Raw genomic sequence first — 19,799 nt, 5'->3', positions numbered from 1 at the left:
TCTTTCCTTCCTTCCTTCCTTCCTTCCTTCCTTCCTTCCTTCCTTCCTTCCCTCTTTCCTTTCTTCCTTCCCTCTTTCCTTTCTTCTTTCCTTCCTTCCTTCCTTCCTTCCTTCCTTCCTTCCTTCCTTCCTTCTACCAAACCTGGCGAGTTACTCAGGACTCCACATTGTAAGCAAGCTATTGATAAGCTAAAGGCATGCAGAGACGTGTCACCAGGATGTTGAGCTTTGGCAGTCCCACCATATTGGGGTCAGTTGCCAGAAGCAGTCTTTAAGCTAGAGCAGAAGTAGCTTCAAGAAGATGGCCAGAATCTTTGATGATTTGAAGGGCTGTCCTGTGGAAGATGGAACTGACATGTCCCCGAAGGCAGATTTATGGTTGATATGAGGAAAAAGAAAAGCATTCTTTCTAACAGTCTGAGCTCTCTAAAAGTACAGAGGGCTAGCTAAGGGGATAATGAGCTCCTACTTACTAGAGGACTTCAAGCAGACTAGATGCCCATTTGCTTTGGGAATGTCTGTTTGCCCAGGAGCTGGACTGGAGCTCCTCTGAGGACCTGTGTATGTTGGAGATTCAGTAAAGCAGCGTCATGCATGATCCCCCTGAAGGGTAAAGCCATCCCAGCTGCAGGTCCCGATTGTCCCTGATCATGGCCAACCTCCAGCCTGACCTAACAATCTCTTCACTTCTTTCTCTCTTCTTCAGAAACACCACTTACTGCAGCAAAGTGGCCTTCCCTTTGGAAGTGATCCAGAAAAGCAGTTGTTTCAGTTCAAGAATGAAGGTGCCCAGGGAGTACCTGTATGTAGAGCATACCCTGCAGACTCTAAAGTGCCCAAACATTGAGGGATTTTTTCCTTCCAGCGTTCAGCCAAAGGTCATTTGGTACATGGTAAGCAGTCCTATGGGCTTTGGCCTTTTCCAAACATTGTCTTCCCGTGGTATCTCTTGGGTGGCCTGTATCTGACAGCTAACAGGGAGGAAGGGAATGGTAACTCGGGGCTGGCACACTGACTAAATGTTTCTGGACAAATAGGGTGATGGCTGGAAAACACTTTGTAGACTTAAAGGGATCTCTCCACATGGATAGGGCCAGTGTGGGGTGGTGGAGTTCTATGGAGACTAAAGCAAGGAGGACCCAAAAAACACATATACCCAGTGGCCACAATGCAATGGAAAGGATCATATCATCAAACTGAACCTCATTCTGAATGGTCAAAGAACACCAGGCCTAGAGTCAGGAACACTCAAGTTCAATACGGCATCAGGCCTGGCCGGACAAATAGACTCTTGGACTCTTTCTCCACAGGAGTACCTGAATTTGGTTCCTTTTGGGGAATGTAGCTGTGTGGCCAAAGGGAAGTCCTTTGACTTCTCAGATTCTCAGGCAACTCCCTGAATTTTATCACCCAAGTGGCAGACAGGTTGTGGTGCACCCTAATAGAGAGTGTTCCCAAACTGACAATGCTACAGACGCTTGACCTGTTGACACGAGTGATAAAATGTGCTGCCAGCAATCTGAGGCATTTCTTTACCCCATGTAAAGGGAGGGGCAGCTGGGTGGCTCAGTGGATTAAGAGCCAGGCCTAGAGACTGGAGGTCCTAGGTTCAAGTCTGGCCTCGGACACTTCCAGCTGTGTGACCTTAGGCAAGTCACTTGACCCCTATTGCCCACCCTTACCACTCCTGGGCCAAGGAAGGTCCCTAGCCCGGATGAAAAAGGAGAAGGGTTGGGCGTGGGGCTAGCAACCCCACCCTGTAAAAACTACATCTGCTAAAGAAACTGCAACCTAAAGTAGGGGCAGCTGGGCTAGCTCAGTGGATTGAGAGCCAGGCCTAGAGACGAAAGGTCCTAGGTTCAAATCCGGGCTCAGACACTTCCCAGCTGGGTGACACTGAGCGACTGTGTGACCCATTGCCTACTGGTTGTGGCCCTATGCTCCTAGAATGGAGTCCCAGGATAAAAAAAAAAAATGTAAAGGGAAGCTTACCAACTGATCTATAGTGGGAGGGGCCCTAGAGACGAACGAGGCCAACTCCATCATTTAAAAGAAAGAAAATGCTGATACCTTTTTTTTTTTCATATCATTTGCATTCATTATAGAAAAAATATATTAATTTTAAAAGAAAATTAAAAACACAAAAGAATAGAACTAACTTCCATCAAGTGAACAAACATTTATTAAACACCTACTGTGTGCCAAGTGCTTTGCTAACCAACATATTCACCAGCTGTGATAGTATATGCAATGTGCCATATTCATGAACATCCAGTGATATAAGCAAAGGAGAGCGTGTGGATGATTATTCTCCACTCTTCCCTGGAGCTACTTGGACCATTCCAAATGAGATGCAGTTTGTTGATAGGATTCTTCCCATTGCATTTTTGTCATTGGATATATCTTGTTTTCCTTGTCTGTCAGGTGATAATGACAAAAATTTGTGGGTCACCAAAACTGGGGTGAGAAAAATGATTCTGGGATTACAGGAGGGCCCAGCTGACAGAGAGACATGCAAAAAAATCTCTTGCTGTGCAGTGACAAAGTTTAATGATTTGGGGTACATATTTTATATGGGAAACAACACAGGCTAAGGGATTAGGTAAGCCTTTTGCAGGGACAATGGTTAGGGATGATTTACAAGACAGAGACAGTGGACTTAGATTACCTCAGTGGTTCTGAACACAGTTTTCTATACATGACAATTCATTATGTCAGTGTGTAACCATCTAAGAGAGTTCCTCATAGAATTCTTGTACGAGTAATTTCTTGGTAGGGCATACGGTATTTGTGAAAGAGTTGGATTAAGTTCTCATGCTGGAGGGGGAGCAAGCTATGTGTCTGGCTCTAGCTAGCTGATGGCTCTGATTTTATTGGGGCCTACTCTCACTTCTGGAGGCTATGCCAATCCTCATTACTTTAGTCTGCATCCAGTCATATGTCTTCCCATGATTCTCTGAATTCTTTATACTTGTTCTATATGTCACATTAATGCTCCATTTATACTTGTGTGCCACATTACTAATTTCTCCATTTTATATCTGAACAAATGGAAGGAAGGAAGGAAAAAAGGAAGGAAGGAGAAAATGAGCATTTATTAACCACCTATTATGTGCCTAGTAGTATACTAAGTGCTTTTACAAATAGCTCATTTGATCTTCACAACAATCCTGGGAAGTGGGTGTTATCTTTCCCCAATTTTACAGTTGAACAAACTGAGGCAGGTTGGTTCAGGCACTTGCTCTGGGCCATATAGTTAGTAAAATATCTTGAGAACATATCTGGACTCAGATCTTCCTGACTCCAGGTCCAACCTTCTATCCATTGTGGACATGACCTCTGAATATGCTTTGGTTGCTGTAACAGAGTGCTAGAATAAGCCTCACCTGGAGGCAGATAGACATCTTGTGTTCCTTCATTCTGGCCTTCAATGTCTTTTGTTCTCCAGGACCTCTTTGGTGTGCCCTGTGAATCCAACATGGCGCTAGAACTATTCTTAAACAAATGATTCAGGTACTTAAAGAAGACTCTGTATCCTCAAGGCCAATGATTTCCTACACTAGACAGAGTAGGAGCCCTAAAATCCCAATAGCTAGAAGTAGTATATTTCATCAGAGATTCCCTCTTTAGTGATCACCTTAGAGTTAGGGTTACAGATCACTGACCACTATATTGCCCAGCACTGGTACAGCTGATCTCAGAATATTTTGTTACCAATCCAGTAAATAGTGTTTAAATTCTGAGGAATAGAAATTCTGGCCTGCATCCCACAAGAAAAAAAGGGAAAGCAGTGCAGATCAAAGCATATTTAAAAAAAAAACAACAACTTTCTTTTTCTTGTTTTTTGGGGTCTGTTTCCTTCAACATGACTAATATGGAATTATCTTTTTCGTGACTGCACGTGTGTAAACTGTATCAAATTCTTTGCATTCTCAGTGAGGTGGGAGGAGAGCAAGGGAGGTGGATATGTTAGAACTACAATGTTGAAAAGATGAATGCTGAAAATGTTTTTTACATGTAATTGGAAAAAAATGAAATATTTTATCTCGAAAAGAAAAGGCAAAGAGAAAAAGGAAATCAAGAGGCTCCAGGATTCTCTCTCTAACACGGAAGGGATGATGGTTCATTTTCTTCATGCAATTGAGATGTGACAGTGAAATGGCTGTTTTGAAGGCTCACAATCACTATACTGTCATCCTTAGAACCCAGTTTCTTATTCAAAAATCCCCAAACTGGCAAATGTATTTATGTAATTTTGCTCTTAACCCAAATAACTGATAAAAGACCAAACTGACCGAAGGGAAAATGCCTTCCTTCCTGTGCAGAAAAGTATATTGTATTTGGAGTCAGAGGAGAGACAGCTTTGAGTCACGGCTCTTCTACCTACAAATAGTAGGACTCTGGACAAGTTACTTGTCTCAAAGCCTTCGTTTTGTTCACTGAGAAAGGGAGATGAACTAGTTGATTTCCAAATTCTATTCTAGCTCCACTTTTCTTCAACCCTATAGTTTATCTTGTATGGGAGCCCCCTAAATCCCAGACTTCCTAAGGAAAATGACAAAGACCAGAGTAGGTACTCTACAGAGAACCGTGTGGTTTTCCCTTTGGGCCAGGTGTCTGATATTTTGGGGGTCCCCTCAGTTCTTGTGTCCAAGAACCTGACTCATTGAGGTCAGAAAGACTCACCACCTAGTTGGCACCAGGCTAAACTCATTTTTTAAGGCAGCCAGGAGGTGCCCTATAGAGAGTGCTGGGCTTCAGTTGGAAAGATATAATTTTTTTTCAAATATTTAAATATTTTATTTTTTTTAGAAAAAATTTCCACGGTTACATGATTCATGTTTTTACTTTCCACTTCACCCCCTTCACCCCCCATATCCTATGCACATTTCCCCTGGTTTTAACATGTGTCATCAATCAAGACTTATTTCCATATTATTGATAGTTACATTGGTGTGGTTGTTTCAAGTCTACATCCTCAATTATGTCCTCATCAACCCATGTGTTCAAGCAGTTGTTTTTCTTCTGTGTTTTCTCTCCTGCAGTCCTTCCTCTGAATGTGGGCAGTGTCTTTACCATAAATCCCTCAGAATTGTCCTGGGTCATTGCATTGCTACTACTACAGAAGTCCATTACATTCGATTTTACCACAGTGTATCCATCCCTGTGTACAATGTTCTCCTGGTTCTGCTCCTTTCACTTTGCATCAATTCCTGGAGGTCTTTCCAGTTCACATGGAATTCCTCCAGTTTATTATTCCTGTAATTGATTAAAATAGGGGGGTACACTAAAGTTTGTGGGTGATCTTCCCTCACTGAGTGATGGAGGGGTAAAGGTGATTGAGGTAATAGGAGGGGAATGAAAGGAATGACTAAGTTTAGAGGAATGGACAAGGCAGTATCAAGATGGTAAGGGTACAGGTGAGGTGTTCAGGAGAGGCATCTGACACAGACTAGACACCCAATATAGAGACAGAGGACATTGTGGAAATAGGCTGAAGCCTTCCAGGCAGGAAAGGTGCTTTTACAGACACAAGGAATAGGGCCAGACAGAAGTGGTTTGAATCTGACTTGAGGGCTTTCTTGTCAGTTTCTCAAGTCCTCAAAGGAGGAACCACAAGGCTCCTCCCTGTCAGTGAAACTGAAGGGATTCAGGAGGAAGTGTTGGGCAACTACTTCCTCCCAAGATGGATGCCTCCAGTTTCCCTCAGGAAATGAAAGAGAATTATTCCTCTCCCTTCACCCTTGCCTAATTTCTTCAATACAATGATTTTCCAGAGGGTTTGATTAGGTAACCAAGGGTTTTATTAATATTTTAGGGTTGGTCTGGAAGGAGAGAGGGGTTTGGGGTTTCTGACAGCTGCTAGGGAGAAACTCAAGATGGGGGAGGTTCTCAGGAATGAGTTAGATTGAGAGAGAACCTGCTCTCTCAGCCTGGGAAGATTTGGCTGCTTTTAAGGTAGAGGGTATACTAAAGGGATAGTTTGAATTCAAGGATGTCCTACTTGCCTATTGGGGAAAACTAAACCCACAAAGTCTTTTCACTAACAACCCAAAAGCCACCCTGCCTCCCAGAGCCCCGGGAAAATAGGCAGGGAAAACAGGGAAATAATATGGAGAAGGTCAGGAAAAGGTCCAGAGAAGTTAGCTAGGTACAAATTATCCAAAGACAAGGCACAGACCAAAGCAAACCAAAAGCCAAAATAGAGCTGTGGTTGATCCTTCCGCTTTGTTCAAGCATCAGGGACCAACTGAACTATCTCAGAATTCTAAGGCTCAACTACCAGAAGTTTTCAGTTGGCCCCCCTGCAAGATCAAAAACCACTCTTGCAACTTTTGCATTACATTCCTTTGAGCACAATAGTATTCCATCACCAACATATATCACAATTTGTTCAGCCATTCCCCAGTAGAAGCGTATACCCTTGTGTTCCAGTTTTTTGCCACCACAAAAAGCACAGTTATAAATATTTTTGTACAAATCATTTTGTCTATGATCTCTTTGGGGGTACAAACCCAGCAATGCTATGGCTGGCTTGAAGGGCAAGTAGACTTTTACTGCTCTTTGGGCATAGTTCCAACTTGCATTCCAGAATGATTAGATCAGCTCACAACTCCACCAGCAAAGCATTAATGTCCCAATTTTGCCACATCCCCTCCAATATTTGTTACTCTCCCCTACTATCAGGAAGATATAAATTTGAACTCTTCCTCAGACTTTTATTGCTTCTTATCATTTCACTTTCTCACCTGTAAAATGGGAATAATAATAGCACCTGGGAAGTTAGATGGCACAGTGAATAAACTGCTGGCACTAGTCAGGAAGACTCATCTTCCTGATTTCAAATCCAGCACCAGACAATAGATTGTCACTTCATTATGTTTGCCTCAGTTTCCTCATATGCAAAATGAGCCAGAGAAGGAAATGGCAAATACTCTTGTATCTTTGCCAAGAAAACCTCAAATGGGGTCATGAAGTGTAGGACGTAGCTGAAAACAACTGAACAACAATACCACCCCCAACCCCCAGAGCTATCATAAGGTTCAAATGAGATAACACAGGCAAAGACTTTGAGAAAGTGAAAGAACTTGGTCAATAATAACTATCATTCACAGTTGAGGATCATTTACCAAGTTTCAGAGGGGATTGAGCTCTCCATCTGTGGAGGAGTATCATGGCTCCTGGAATGATTTCTCACTCTAAGTCCTGTGTTGTAAGCTATGGCCATTCTGCTCATGGGGTCTTGGCTTGGGCTGCTTCTCTGGACCATTTAAGACATACAGTTGTTGCCCTTCCCCCTCCAGCCAAAGCCCTTCCCTTGTCATTCAAAGAGTGGCTTCTTTGGGTGGCTTAAATGGTATTGTAAGACCAGGACTGCTGCTGCTGCTGTATGCTCCACACAATCAATTAGAATGAAACAAAAAGCCCAATGGAAATCAATTTGCAGAAGGCAGGTCATCCCGTTGCCTGGTCTGGCCATTAAAAATGGTATATTACCTCCGCCTGTAACTTGTACAGTGAAATTAATCTGACTGGAGGGTACAGTGTTCAGAATCCCCTCCAGGAAAATGGGGACAGCTTTGCCTTTTATGGCAATCAGCAAGCCATCAGGATGGCACTTTGCTGAGAAGGCACTCGACTTTGACCCCTTTTATGGGCCCTGCATATGTTCTTGGGAAATGGGGACAATTTATTACAAGGTCTGGAGGATACATTTTTCTTTCTTTCTTTTTTTTAACTCTTCATTTCAATTTTGTTCTCTCAGGCCTGTGATTGAGGTTCACTCTCCTCTTTCATCTCACCATGTTCTTTCAATTTAGACAATTTAAACCATTCTCTGGAGTCATGACAATAGAGTTTTATGGCACACCTTAGGATTCTCTTTGGGGAGCTGAAATTGTTTGTCAAGTCAGAGTGAGGTTTTCTACTTGTCAGATTAGTTTAAAAGAGGCATTATTAGGGGCAGCTGGGTGGCTCAGTGGATTGAGAGCCTGGCCTAGAGATACGAGGTCCTAGGTTCAAATCTGGTCTCAGGCACTTCCTAACTGTGGCATTGGGAAAGTCACATAATCCCCGTGGTCTATCCTTTAACACTCTTATGCCTTGGAGCCAATACATAGTATGATTCTAAGATGGAATTTTCAAGAGTTTTAAAAATACATCAAGGCATTATGGGAATATCTCCTTCTTCTCTTGAACCCATGCTTCCATAAAGACGATCCTCATAGAGGAACCCTCCTAGGGGCACCACATTACTCAGCTCCCTGTCACTGTTGGTTAGGGGCAGCTAAATGACAGGATGGACAAATGCTCATCCTAGAGTCAGAAAGACCCGAGTTCAAATTTGACCTCCAACACTTTCTTTCTGTGTGATCCTGGGCAAAATCACTTAACCCTGTCTGTTTCAGTTTCCTCATTTTTAAAGTGAGCTAAAGAAGGAAATGAAAAACCACTCTAGTAACTGAAAATAAATCTCCAAATAGTTCATAAAGAATCAGACATGACTGAAACAAATGAAAAGCAACATTATGGCTGGGTCACTCCAACAAAGTAAAGGCCAACATGTACTTAACCATGAGCCCATATCATTAGTGTTCCAGGATTGCAGAAGGAAACTCTGGCTTGGAAAGAACCTCACAGCCTAACTGAATAAGGATTTCCATATTTATAGCATTGTTAGAAAGTCTACTTCCAGGTTTTCCTTCAAGATTAATCATGATATGCCTGTTCCCTCCTCAGGCAGCCCATCTGACTACTGAGCTAAAATCTATCTCTCCTTAATTTTCCCCATTGTTCCTAGTTCTCTCTTGGGCCAAGACAAATTAAGCCTAATCCTTCTTTCTCTTCGCAGTACTTCAGATAACTGAAGACAGTTGTTATGCCAATCTCCAGCCTTTTTCTTTTTCCCTTTCTCTAGGCTTAGTATCTCTCTTGCTCCCAACATTTTCTTCCAGAGTAGTAGTTGTAAACTATAGTCCGTGAGTAAAATCTAGCCATTTAACAGAATGGAAGCCATTCTTAGCTCATGAGGGGCTGGCTAGATATGACTCCTGGATTGCAGTTTGGCGAGCCTTGGACTTTAGAATGAACATGAAGTATGTTGTTGTCTTGTTTCCTGTCAGTGATGAGATCAGCACCATCCAAATTATTAGTGTTTGTGCTATTGAGATTTAAAGGAAAATACTAGGAACAAATTGGAAATAGTTACTTGAAAAGGATATGGCCTTGATGAATAGCAATTGTGAAAAATTCAGAGAAACTATGGAAGATATAAGTGAAGTGACACGAAGAGAAAAAAAAAATTACTTTGACTGCACATTTGCTTGGAAAGACCATAGAAAAAGACAATAAAACTCAAGGTAATTAATGTCATGATGAAGATAATGATGACAAAGTTAATAATTGGGACATCCATAATTAGATCCCTGCAGTTGGAGGGACCTGAACAAGCATTCCTTTTACAGTATACCCAAGAGGTATTCCCCATCCAGCATCTAACTAAAGAAACTCCTCAAGGAGCTGGAGGCCACCCACTTCCTGGAGGCACTTCCACTTTTAAACAGTTTTGATTTTCAGGAAAGGTTTCCTTCCATTGATCCTCAATGTGCCCCAGTTTCTTAAACTTTCTACCCTTTGCTCTTGGATCTGACTTCTGCATCTAAGCAGAGCAAAGTGAAACTCTTCCACATAGTAACCTTTCCAGCACTTCAACATGCCTTTCTGTCTCCCTCTCAGCCACCCAGTCTTATTTTCTCAAAGCTGAACAGTCTCATTTTGGGGAATCCAACCTCCAAGGAAATGATCTCCAAACCCTTCTTTGTCCTGTCTATCCTACTTTGGAGACTCCAGCTTATCAAGGACTTCCCTATAAGGTGCTCTCAGAATATCCCAAAAGTGTTGCTATCTCCCTCCTAGCTTAGAACCCTTGATCCCACCAGTGCAGATTGTTTGCCTTGAGCATAGAGTCCACTAGCGCCACCTTCTTTTTTTCTGCCATTGTTGTAGCCAAAAAGCTGAGACTCATAACTAACAGCTTGACAGCATCATACCCTGTTAAGCAGGGGGGGTTTGCTAGCGTTATGCACTGCTCAGCAAGGTGGTTATCTGGAGCTCACAGTCCCAGGGTCCCTAGACAGGACAGCCTTGAAGATTAAGAATCATATCCTGGAAACATCCCTACTCCCACTGTCTAGCTATTAGCTAACCCTAAGACACAGGCACCTGTACCCTAGCCCTTGAAACATATATGTTCCCTCCTTTGAATGCACCACTTGGGATTCTCTTGCTGAGTTCCCCCAGTGCGCACTGGCAATAAAGCTTTCTCCTGCTTTGATTGCATTGTCTCGTGTGTTCCTCTGGTGGCCACCGATTTGAACCCTAACACCATGTGGATATAGTTAAATTTCACTATCTCACATGAGTCATTGATTTTTGGAACCCAAATATTAGTAAAACTTTTTCTTTCTCTTTATTAAATTTTATCTAATAACCTTCAAGCCCCCCCAGACTAGGCTGTCAAGATTATCCTTCCTTTTGGCTACCAAAGGCTAAATTACCAAAATGGAGAGTGATGTATGCTGTCAGTGGCAATCAGGCTCTTGGGTGGTCTTGCCTAAATGCTTTCAGGGAAGGCACTTTGTAGAATATTTGTTGGGAAGCATGTTATGTCAAAAGAAAATTTATGAAAAATTAAAAAGAAAAGACAAGTAAGCTGGCAGGAAGAAAAACAAGTGAGAGGTCCCTAGGGATGCCCATGGTTATCATCAAAAGTATTTTAGGGTGGCCTGTTGATTTTCCTTCCCACCTTTTCTGACCAGCCCTTCCTGACAATCCCAGACCCATTTTCCCCAGTCTCTCCTTAGTGCTCTCTCATAGTCTGCTCTCTGTCCTGTTCATTGTTTTTGCCTTCTCCCATTTTTTCTTCTTCTGAATTACAAAGTGAACTCCTGCATTGTTTTTTTTTCCTTTTCTTTTACTAGACACTGTAGTTTGTTGCCATGGAAACTATTGTGCCCTAGAAAAATGAGCTGAAAAACTTAAATTTCAGGTAGAATCCAGTTTCAGGGATGAGGGCTATGACCCCTGCCAGTATAACAAGTTTGGATGACCAGGAAGCAGGTCATATGTGTCCTCTGCGGCAGATAATAGGACAAGGTGAATCTCTGAATCATCTCTCTTGGATTCCCTTTTGATGCATTGTTTCCTTGATGACAGTCATTTTGCTCTGTGTGGGCTCCTTGGAGATTTCAAAGTCAATAAAATATCATTTGGGAATGTTTATGAAATCTGACCCCCTATTAAGTCCTTATCAATAAAACACCAACAAGAAAAAGAATAAATAAAAAAAAAACATTAAGCCATTATATTGGACCAAGCATTGTGCGTAGTGCTAAGTGTTAGGGATTTAAATACAGGATCTGAAGAAGAGCATATTCTAACTTGCTGTCGTTCAGTTGTTTCACTTCTCTCTGACTCTCCATGACTCCATTTGAGGTTTTCTTGGCAAAGGTACTGGAATGGTTTGCCATTTCCTTTTCCAGCTCATTTTACAGATGAGGAAACTGAGGTCAACAAGGTGAAGTGACTTGCCCCGTGTCACATGACTGGCAACTATCTGAGACCAGATTTGAACTATTTAAACTCGGGAAGATAAGTCTTTGTGACTTCAGGCTCAGTACTGTATCCATTGTACCACCCAGCTGCCCATTCTAACAGAGGAGTTCTAATAGAGACACTCTACTAGATGTTTGGGATACCAAGACAGAGGGGGAAAGACTCCTTACTATTAATGAGCCTTCTTTTTAAATGGGAGCCCACAAGTGTCTATAAGTAAATTAACTAGGTCCCCGTTAATGTGAATAATGAGTCTCATGAGCTGGTGGCCCATATTTAAGAGTACACTCTTTGCATATTTAAAATGTGGTCATTGGTTCCAGCCCAGTGGAAATTTGCTGTGTGAACTCAAATAATGCTATACTTTATAGACCTCATCATTGGCACTAAAGAGGGCATAAACAGCACCTCCACATAGCATGGAGTTGGTGGTAGACTTGTGAAGGTTGGATGTGCCAATATGCCCTACCCTAGAGTTCCATATTGAAGGAACTGGAAGGGACTTTGGAGGCCATCCATTCTAATCCTCTCATTTGAGAGATTAATGGATTTGCCCAAAGTCACTCCAGCTGGGTGACTGGGCTAGTATTTGCACCAAGGTCCACTGCCTGCCAAGGCATCAAGTATAGATTCCATGACAGATTGGGATGTAGAAGCCCTGCCCACTGCCAGCCTGGCTACCCCGTGATGAATTTTTCAGCCTCAGCAATGCATGAAGACTTAAATCATAGAGGAGTTCCAGACTGTATTAACAGAGGCAGCTCCCACCATGATGAAACCACAGATGCTTGAAGAATGGTAGCACTGAAGCTTGAAACTCCCCTAATTGATTCAAAGGAATAAACAGTCGAGTTGTCAAGGAGACATTTTTGCAAGAAAACATATGAGCTCATGGGCACCCTTCCTGTCCCTCCATAGGGTCATAGGCTTGACAGCCAGCCCTGCTTGAGACGGGAGCTCAGAGCAGAGCCCCGGCAGTGTGGCAAGTCCAATGTCTGGCATTTTCTCCTCAAAGTGGCATTTGCCATGTTTTCATTGTTCATTACAATCACACCACCGCCATTGTTTCAAAGACATATGGAACAGTATGATTACAGGCTGATTTAATTCAGCTGGCACTCATTGGGTACCTCCTAAGCCCAGGGCACCTAGAGGAGCACTGGAGACACACAGCAAAGATGATTTCTCCCTTGTCTTTGGGAGGCTTACATTCTCTTAGTAGACTGCGAGCATATACTGGAAAAGTAAACAATGTACACCATGATTGCGAGATATTTGTGTGCTGGGATGAGGGGGCGACCCAAAAGGTCTCTGGCAGGAGTTCTCCTTTGAAGGAAGACTGGGACGCTGTGAAATGGAGGTGAGAAAGGAAGGCACAATAGGCATAGGACACAGCCTGTACAAAGGCAAAGATAGAGAAGATGAAATGTCAAAGGCAGGAATCAGCCAGGACACCACACTGCCTAGAGCACAGATGGGACCAGTGATGTGATCAGAACATAGGCTCCATAGCATCTCTCACACCAGATCTCCAGTGGGCTCCAGCCTCCAGTTCTAATTGAAACTCAGGAACTTACTAGCTTTGTGGTCCCTCACTTTTCTCATCTGTGAAATGGAGATGATAAAAGTACTCACCTCCTAGAGCTCTTAAAGAGATTAAAGGAAATTGTATTTGCTAAGCTCTTTGCAAATTTTAAAGTGCTCCATTAATGCTCACTATTATTACTATTCAATTCCTGGTCTCTTAGCCACCTTCTTGAGATGGTCGCATCACAGACCTAGATTTGGAAGAGATTTCTAGTCTAAGCCCTTCATTTAACAGATGAGAAAACTGAGGCATAGAAGGATCAAAGAACTTGGCCAAGGTCCTAAATGTATTAAATGAAAAAGCAGGGTTTGGACCCTCACTGTGACTCCAGAGCCAGGCTTCTTTTTTCTTATACTGTCCTGGCTGCTCAGACCTCATCATCTCTCACCCAGACTATTGCCAGAGTCTCTTACAACTGGACTTCCTGCCTCTCTTTTCTTCCTGCCACAGCTCATCTTCCACAGAGAAACCAAAGTGTCCTTACCTACCATACTCCTCAATATCCCCATTGACTCTAGGACCCAGACAAATTTAACTGCCTTCAGAGCCTGGCCACAGCTGCTTGCTGCACTTTCCCCAGGGATTATTCCTTCCCACATTTGACAGTCCTGCAAAATGGATCTTTGCTCTTCACACACTAGAAATCCACCTTCTGTTTTTGTACCTCTGCACTTGTTACCCCTCATGCCTGTAATGCCATCACTCCCTCCCTCCTTGATGCCTTTCCAGAGAATCCTTTACTTCTCTTAAGACTAGACTCATGAAGGGGCAGCTGAGTGGCTCAGTGGATCAAGAGCCAGGCCTAGAGATGGGCAGGTCCTGGGTTCAAATTTGGCTTCAGACACTTCCTAGCTGTGTGACCCTAGGCAAATCACTTAACTCCCATTGCCTAGCCCTTACCACTCTTCTGCCTTAGGATCAACACACAGTATTGATTCCAAGATGGAAGGTAAGGGTTTAAAAAAAAAAGACTAGCGTCATGGATTATCTACTCCCTCTTAAGCCTCTTTTTGGTTGGTCGTCCCAAAGACTTGTCCCCTGCCTCCTTCACTGCCTCCTGTGTAATGACCTTGGATTTTTTGTATATGTATATGCACAAAGAGCCATCTGTGCACACATGTATATGCGTGCTCAGGTAGCTATCTATCATCTCTCTAGCTCTAATTGTTGTCTCTCCAATAGCTGTGAGCTCTTTGCAAGTAGAAATTCTTTCATTCCATGTATTTCCCCTCCTAGAATCTAGTGGCTGGCCCTTATCAGGAATTTCATACATAGTTGTTACATAATTGAATCATTAATTGATTTACCTGAAGAGGTATGTTGCAGTTAAATCGTAAAGGGCTTTAACTGCCGAACAGAGGTTTGTATATGAGCCAAAGGGAACAGAGAGCCACTGGAATTTATTGACTAGGGTTAGTTATGCTTTAGACAAATCACTTTGACAGCCATGGGGAGGATGGCTTGGAATTTGGAGAGACATGGGGCAGCGAGATCAATTAGAAACTTATTATAATAATTCAAGAGGGAGAAGATGAAGGCATGAACTTGAGGATCAGCCACATGAATGGGGAAAGAGAATTACAGGAGAAATGCTTTGGCCATTATCGATACCATCAGTGGCCCCGATTTAGAGATAGTCTTAGATTTAGCTGATTTTCCATAATTGCTTTGCTCTTACAAGCTAAAGATTAGGCCAAGATAAGGAGCTTGATGTCTCAGTGGACAGGGTCTGGAGTCAAGAAGACTTGAGTTCAAATCCAGCCTCAGGCACTTGTAGCTGTATAACCCTGGCCAACTCACTTAACTCTGTTTGCCTCAGTTTCTCCTCTATAAAATGAGTTGGAGAAGGAAATGGCAAACCACTCCAGGATCTTTGCCAAGAAAACCCCAAAGACGGCCACAAAGAGTTGGACATGACTGAACTGTATGAACAACAAGGAAACTAGAAAAAAAAACCAACATATCATCAGCATACAAATCTGGCTTCTCTTTCTGAGATGTAACCAGCAGTATATAAATTCCTTGAGGGTAGAAACCTTTTGTCTTTGTATTCCCTGCATTTTTATGATGCCTGACATATAGGCCTTTGTTGATTCATTGAATAATTGGCTAGCAAGATTTCTAGCACATCTTTCTAATTGGGGGAGGGGAGGCCTCATTTTCTCCAACTGTGAAATGGGTAACACAAACACCTTAATCTCTCTTCCTACAGAGCAGAGATATAAGGCAAAGGAATTGAATGCCTGAGTTGGGACCTTGAGCTTTGTGTGAGAAAGATGCACTTTCAGTTCACAGTATCCAGGATTCCCAGAATGGCCTACCTAGAAGGGACCTAGCTGGCATGTGCTTGAGCCTTTTCCCTTCCTCTAAGCCAGTAGTTCCCAAACTTTTTTGGCCTCCCACCCACTTTCCAGAAAAAAACATTACTTAGCCCCCTGGAAATTATTATTTTTTTTATTTTTAATAGCAATTAATAGAAAAGAAAAATGCACCTGTGGCCATCACCACCTCCCTGGATTACTGCAGCACCTACCAGGGGGCAGTAGCGCCCACTTTGGGAATCACTGCTGTAAGCCAAGACTGTAAAAAGAAAATGGACTTACCTGAAGTCACACAGCCAGTACAGGGCATGTGGGATGTGCCCCAAACTTTCTGAGTTCAATGTTCCTTCAACCACATTCAACCATGTGTCTCCAGGGTGGTTCTGTACTTACAACCTGATGACTCAAAAGAATTCAACTTGTATCGAAACAAAATCTTGACCTTCATTTCATAAACTCTCATGATACCAAAGTCTTGGATTTGGGGCATTTGCAAAAATCTCGGGAGAGTAGCACACACCTAGAGGTTAGACAAGCACCAGCTGGTACCCACCATCTTGGTTATTGTCATAAAAATAGGATGAAGCTTTAAATCTGTCTGATGTGGGGGCTCAGCTAAGAAAACATTTGTTTGTGGTGGTGACAGGATAGTCCTCTGGCTGGTGGATTTCTCATGATACACTGGGTTGTCCTTAGTGGCAGGGATTATAAATTTAAATCAGGAAGGGACCTTAGAGACAACCTAGTCCTAGTTCCTTATTTTACAGTTGTGGAAACTGAGACCCAGAAAAGTTAAACAACTTCCCCCCCTGTCATGAAGGTAGTAAGTAGCTATAGAAATGGTTGTCAGAGACATGCCAGAGTAGAGAAGTCCTGTTTCCTAACAGGTTTTTGTTTGTTTTGTCTCAAAATGGTAAAGGTTGTTTGGGAAATAGCAGTCAAGTTTTATAAATGAACATAGGAAACCTACAAGAACTTGTACATTCTAAGCCTTGAGAGAATTTATTTTTCCTCTAAACCTATCCCCCCATACAGAAAAAGAAACTGAGGCCTAGAAAGGGAATATCAGAGGTAGAGCATATCCCTTGGAGTTCATAGGATCCTGGCTCTAAAGCTGTCTGACCATTTGATTTTCAGAGTAAACCGAGGCCCAGGACCCAAAGCTACACAGAGAGTAAAAGTCAGGATGCAAACCCTGCTCTGAGGACTCCAAATCCAACATCCCTTCAACCATCCTCATCTAGAGATGGGGAAACCGACACTCCGGTAAGGCTCAAGACCACCAAAGCTCCAACAGCCAGTGAGTGAATGATGGGCTTGGTACTCAAGCTCTGAGTGAGTAGTGGGCTTGGCATAAGAGCTTAAGTGAGTAGTGGGCTTGGCAATCAATCCCTGAGTGAGTGATAAGCTTGGCACTAGAGCCCTTGATACATTGGCTTGACATTTGAGCCCTTAGTGAATCATGGGCTTGTCTTTCAAACCTTTAGTAAGTGGTGGGCTTTGCATAGGAGCACTGCCCTTCCTGAGTTCCAGGGAAGAGCTTCAGGGTGGCCTCAGGTTGGCTGCCTCCAGAGAGGAGGGAACCTGGTGGCCAACTTTCTTCAGAGGTTCTTTCAAATCTTGGCATTGTTCCTGTGTGGATCACATACTCTGGTAATGAGAATCCTGGAGTGGGCAGCAGGAAATCATTGTGTTCCTGGAATTAGCGAGGTGTGGATGATTTGGGATGAGGAGGGGGACTCCCATTCTGGAAGTTCCTGTCAGGAAAAGAGTTCTATAGACCTAGTACCTTCTGGCCTTCTTGAAGTTGTATCAGATGCCTGGAAGAGACCCTGGAACCTTCTCAGACAAACATGGCCTCCCGGCCTCTGCATCTTCTGGTTTGTGTGTGTGTGTGTGTGTGTGTGTGTGTGTGAACGTGCATTTTGAGGGCCTAATTGTGTGTAGATGTGAGTATGTGTATACTATCGCTTCCTAACCAAGTCCTAAAATATTACATTTTTTTCCTGACTTCTAGATTTGTGACATAGTGAAAAACTTCTTTAAAGTGGACGTGAATGGCACTGAGCTCATCTTCACCTACGTCCTCACTTCTAATTCAGCAAACTACACATGTGTAGTGACTTACCCAGAGAACGGTCGGATCTTTAACCTCACCCGAACTGTGGAGGTCAAGGTGGTAGGTAAGGAGGAGGCTATAACCCCCCCCCCAAACCATAGGAATCTGCTCCCTCCATATATTTTAGGCTTAAGTCAAACCCGGGGTGAGTGAGAAGCTGGGTGGCACCTTGGCAAGGACTCTGGGTAGGGAGCCAAGAGCCCAGATGCCCAATCTTGCTCCAGATACTTAGAATCTGAGATATTTAGCTAGAAGGAGCCATTGAGATCATCTAGCCCTAGCTTCTATTTTATAGAGAAGGAAACTGAGGCCCACAGAGGTTAATTACGAGTTGCCTAAGGACACATGGTTAATAAGTGGAAGAGCCCAAATTCAAACCCAAGTATTCTGATTTAAAATGCTGACCTCTTCACACTCTTTAATCAGCACATCACTGTGCCTCTCATGTCTACTTCCTCAGCTATAAAATGGGGATAATATTACTCCTGGCACCTTCCTCACAGGGTGGTAGAGAGATAGTGTTTGGAAACTCTAAAGCAGGGGTTGGCAATGTATGGCTCTCAAACCATATCTGGCTCTTTTGAAGGAGCCATAAAGTCCATTTTTTTCAGGCACTATTACAGGAGCGCACACTGTGAGCACTGTATGGCACTCACAAAATTACATTTTTAAAAATGTGGTGTTTATGGCTCTCATGGCCAAAAAGGTTGCCAACCCTTGCTCTAAAGCAATGTATCAGAAGTCATTTTGTTGATACATATAGCTTCTCTTACACAAAAAAAATCATAGTCAAAAATAGAGACTTGGTTCTCTACCCCAACCCTGACATTGAATCTCACTTTTCCCATCAGTAGAAATCTAGGGATAGTGACTCTCCCACCTGTCTGCCCTATATGGCACCATTGGCTCCTGATAGGCATTACTATTTAATACAGTTCCACTGAGTTTTTTGGAAGAAGATCCTGTTGCCTCTGCCAAGACCTCAATCCCTTTCTCACTATGATCTTGATCAAAATCTCTGCTTGAGCCCCTGTCTGAAAAGTTTCCCAGCATCCACTAGTGCTTTGGGAAAAGGGAATGAAATTTTACAGGATTGTGGATCAAGTCTGATGCTGGGCTCGGGTGAGAAGATAACCCCAAGAAAATGAGCTACTTCTGAACAAGACTCAACAATTAGGGATAGGCAGGGACCAGGCAGAATGCCCTTTATACCTACTGGATACATCTGCCTTTTTGTTCAGCCCACTTTTGTTCTTGAATCATTTGAGTGCAATAGAAAACTGTCCATTTTGGATGGCCTTTGATCACTTGGTAGTGGAATAGGATAATGCAGAACTGACTGCTTTGGGCCCCCCTCAAATTTAGACTAAGAATGGACCCTCACTTGAATGTTGGCTTGCTGGTGGGTAGGTGGTTCTGAGTTGAATGGCATGAAGAGGAAACTCCCTTAAATTAATTCAAGTTACAACCTTCTCTGTGATATAGTCTTAGAGAACTGCCTGAGAGATTGGCTTTTCTAGCTTGGATTTGTTACAGGCAGCATCTGAATCCACATCTTCATGGCTCAGAGGCCAGCACTTTCTTTATAATATCCTATGCCAGGCTGCCTTGCCAGAATTGATATTCTGAGGGAAAGCTTTCCTTTTCTTTTGATCTGAGTCTGAGGTTTCAATAAACTTCAAAAAATTCATCCTTGGGAGGTATATACCATAAATATCCCCCTTGACACAATAGGTGAAGCCATGGCAGCAATAATAATAACTAGTAGTATCTGGGTGAATGATTTCAAATAGTCTTCATAATAACCCTGGGAAGTCAGTGCTGGGAGAAATGAACTTGAAGAAACAGAGGCAGACAGAAGTTAAATGATTTGCTCACAGCTAGTAAGTATCCAAGGCAGGATTTGAACTCAGGAATTCCTGACTCCAGACTGGGAACTCTGAATTCCAGGTCTATCCCTCTCTTTTCTCCAAAACAAGGAAGGAAGGGAGGGAGGAAGGAAGAAAAAGAGGGATGGAGAAGAGAAGGAAAGGAAAGGGAAGGGAAGGAAAGGAAAGGGAAAGGGAAGGAAAGGGAAAGGGAAGGAAAGGGAAAGGGAAGGAAAGGGAAAGGGAAGGGAAGGGAAAGGGAAGGGAAGGGAAAGGGAGGGAGAAGAAAG

At 43.0% G+C, this 19,799-nt stretch overlaps 1 protein-coding gene across 1 annotated transcript in view; it reads left to right on the top strand.

Moving 5' to 3' along the window:
• Positions 1–19,799, top strand: part of LOC123242010 (interleukin 1 receptor accessory protein) — a 110,617-nt gene that overhangs the window by 54,804 nt on the left and 36,014 nt on the right. The window contains exons 3-5 of the mRNA XM_044669505.1: positions 707–893; positions 16,660–16,788; positions 17,540–17,701. Of these exons, the coding sequence (XP_044525440.1) occupies positions 707–893; positions 16,660–16,788; positions 17,540–17,701 (478 nt within the window). The remainder of the gene's footprint in view (positions 1–706; positions 894–16,659; positions 16,789–17,539; positions 17,702–19,799) is intronic.

Source organism: Gracilinanus agilis, chromosome 3, assembly GCF_016433145.1.
Source record: "Gracilinanus agilis isolate LMUSP501 chromosome 3, AgileGrace, whole genome shotgun sequence".
Classification (NCBI taxonomy): domain Eukaryota; kingdom Metazoa; phylum Chordata; class Mammalia; order Didelphimorphia; family Didelphidae; genus Gracilinanus; species Gracilinanus agilis.
Note: the sequence above shows the minus strand (reverse complement) of the source record. Positions and strands in the feature narration are given on the sequence as shown.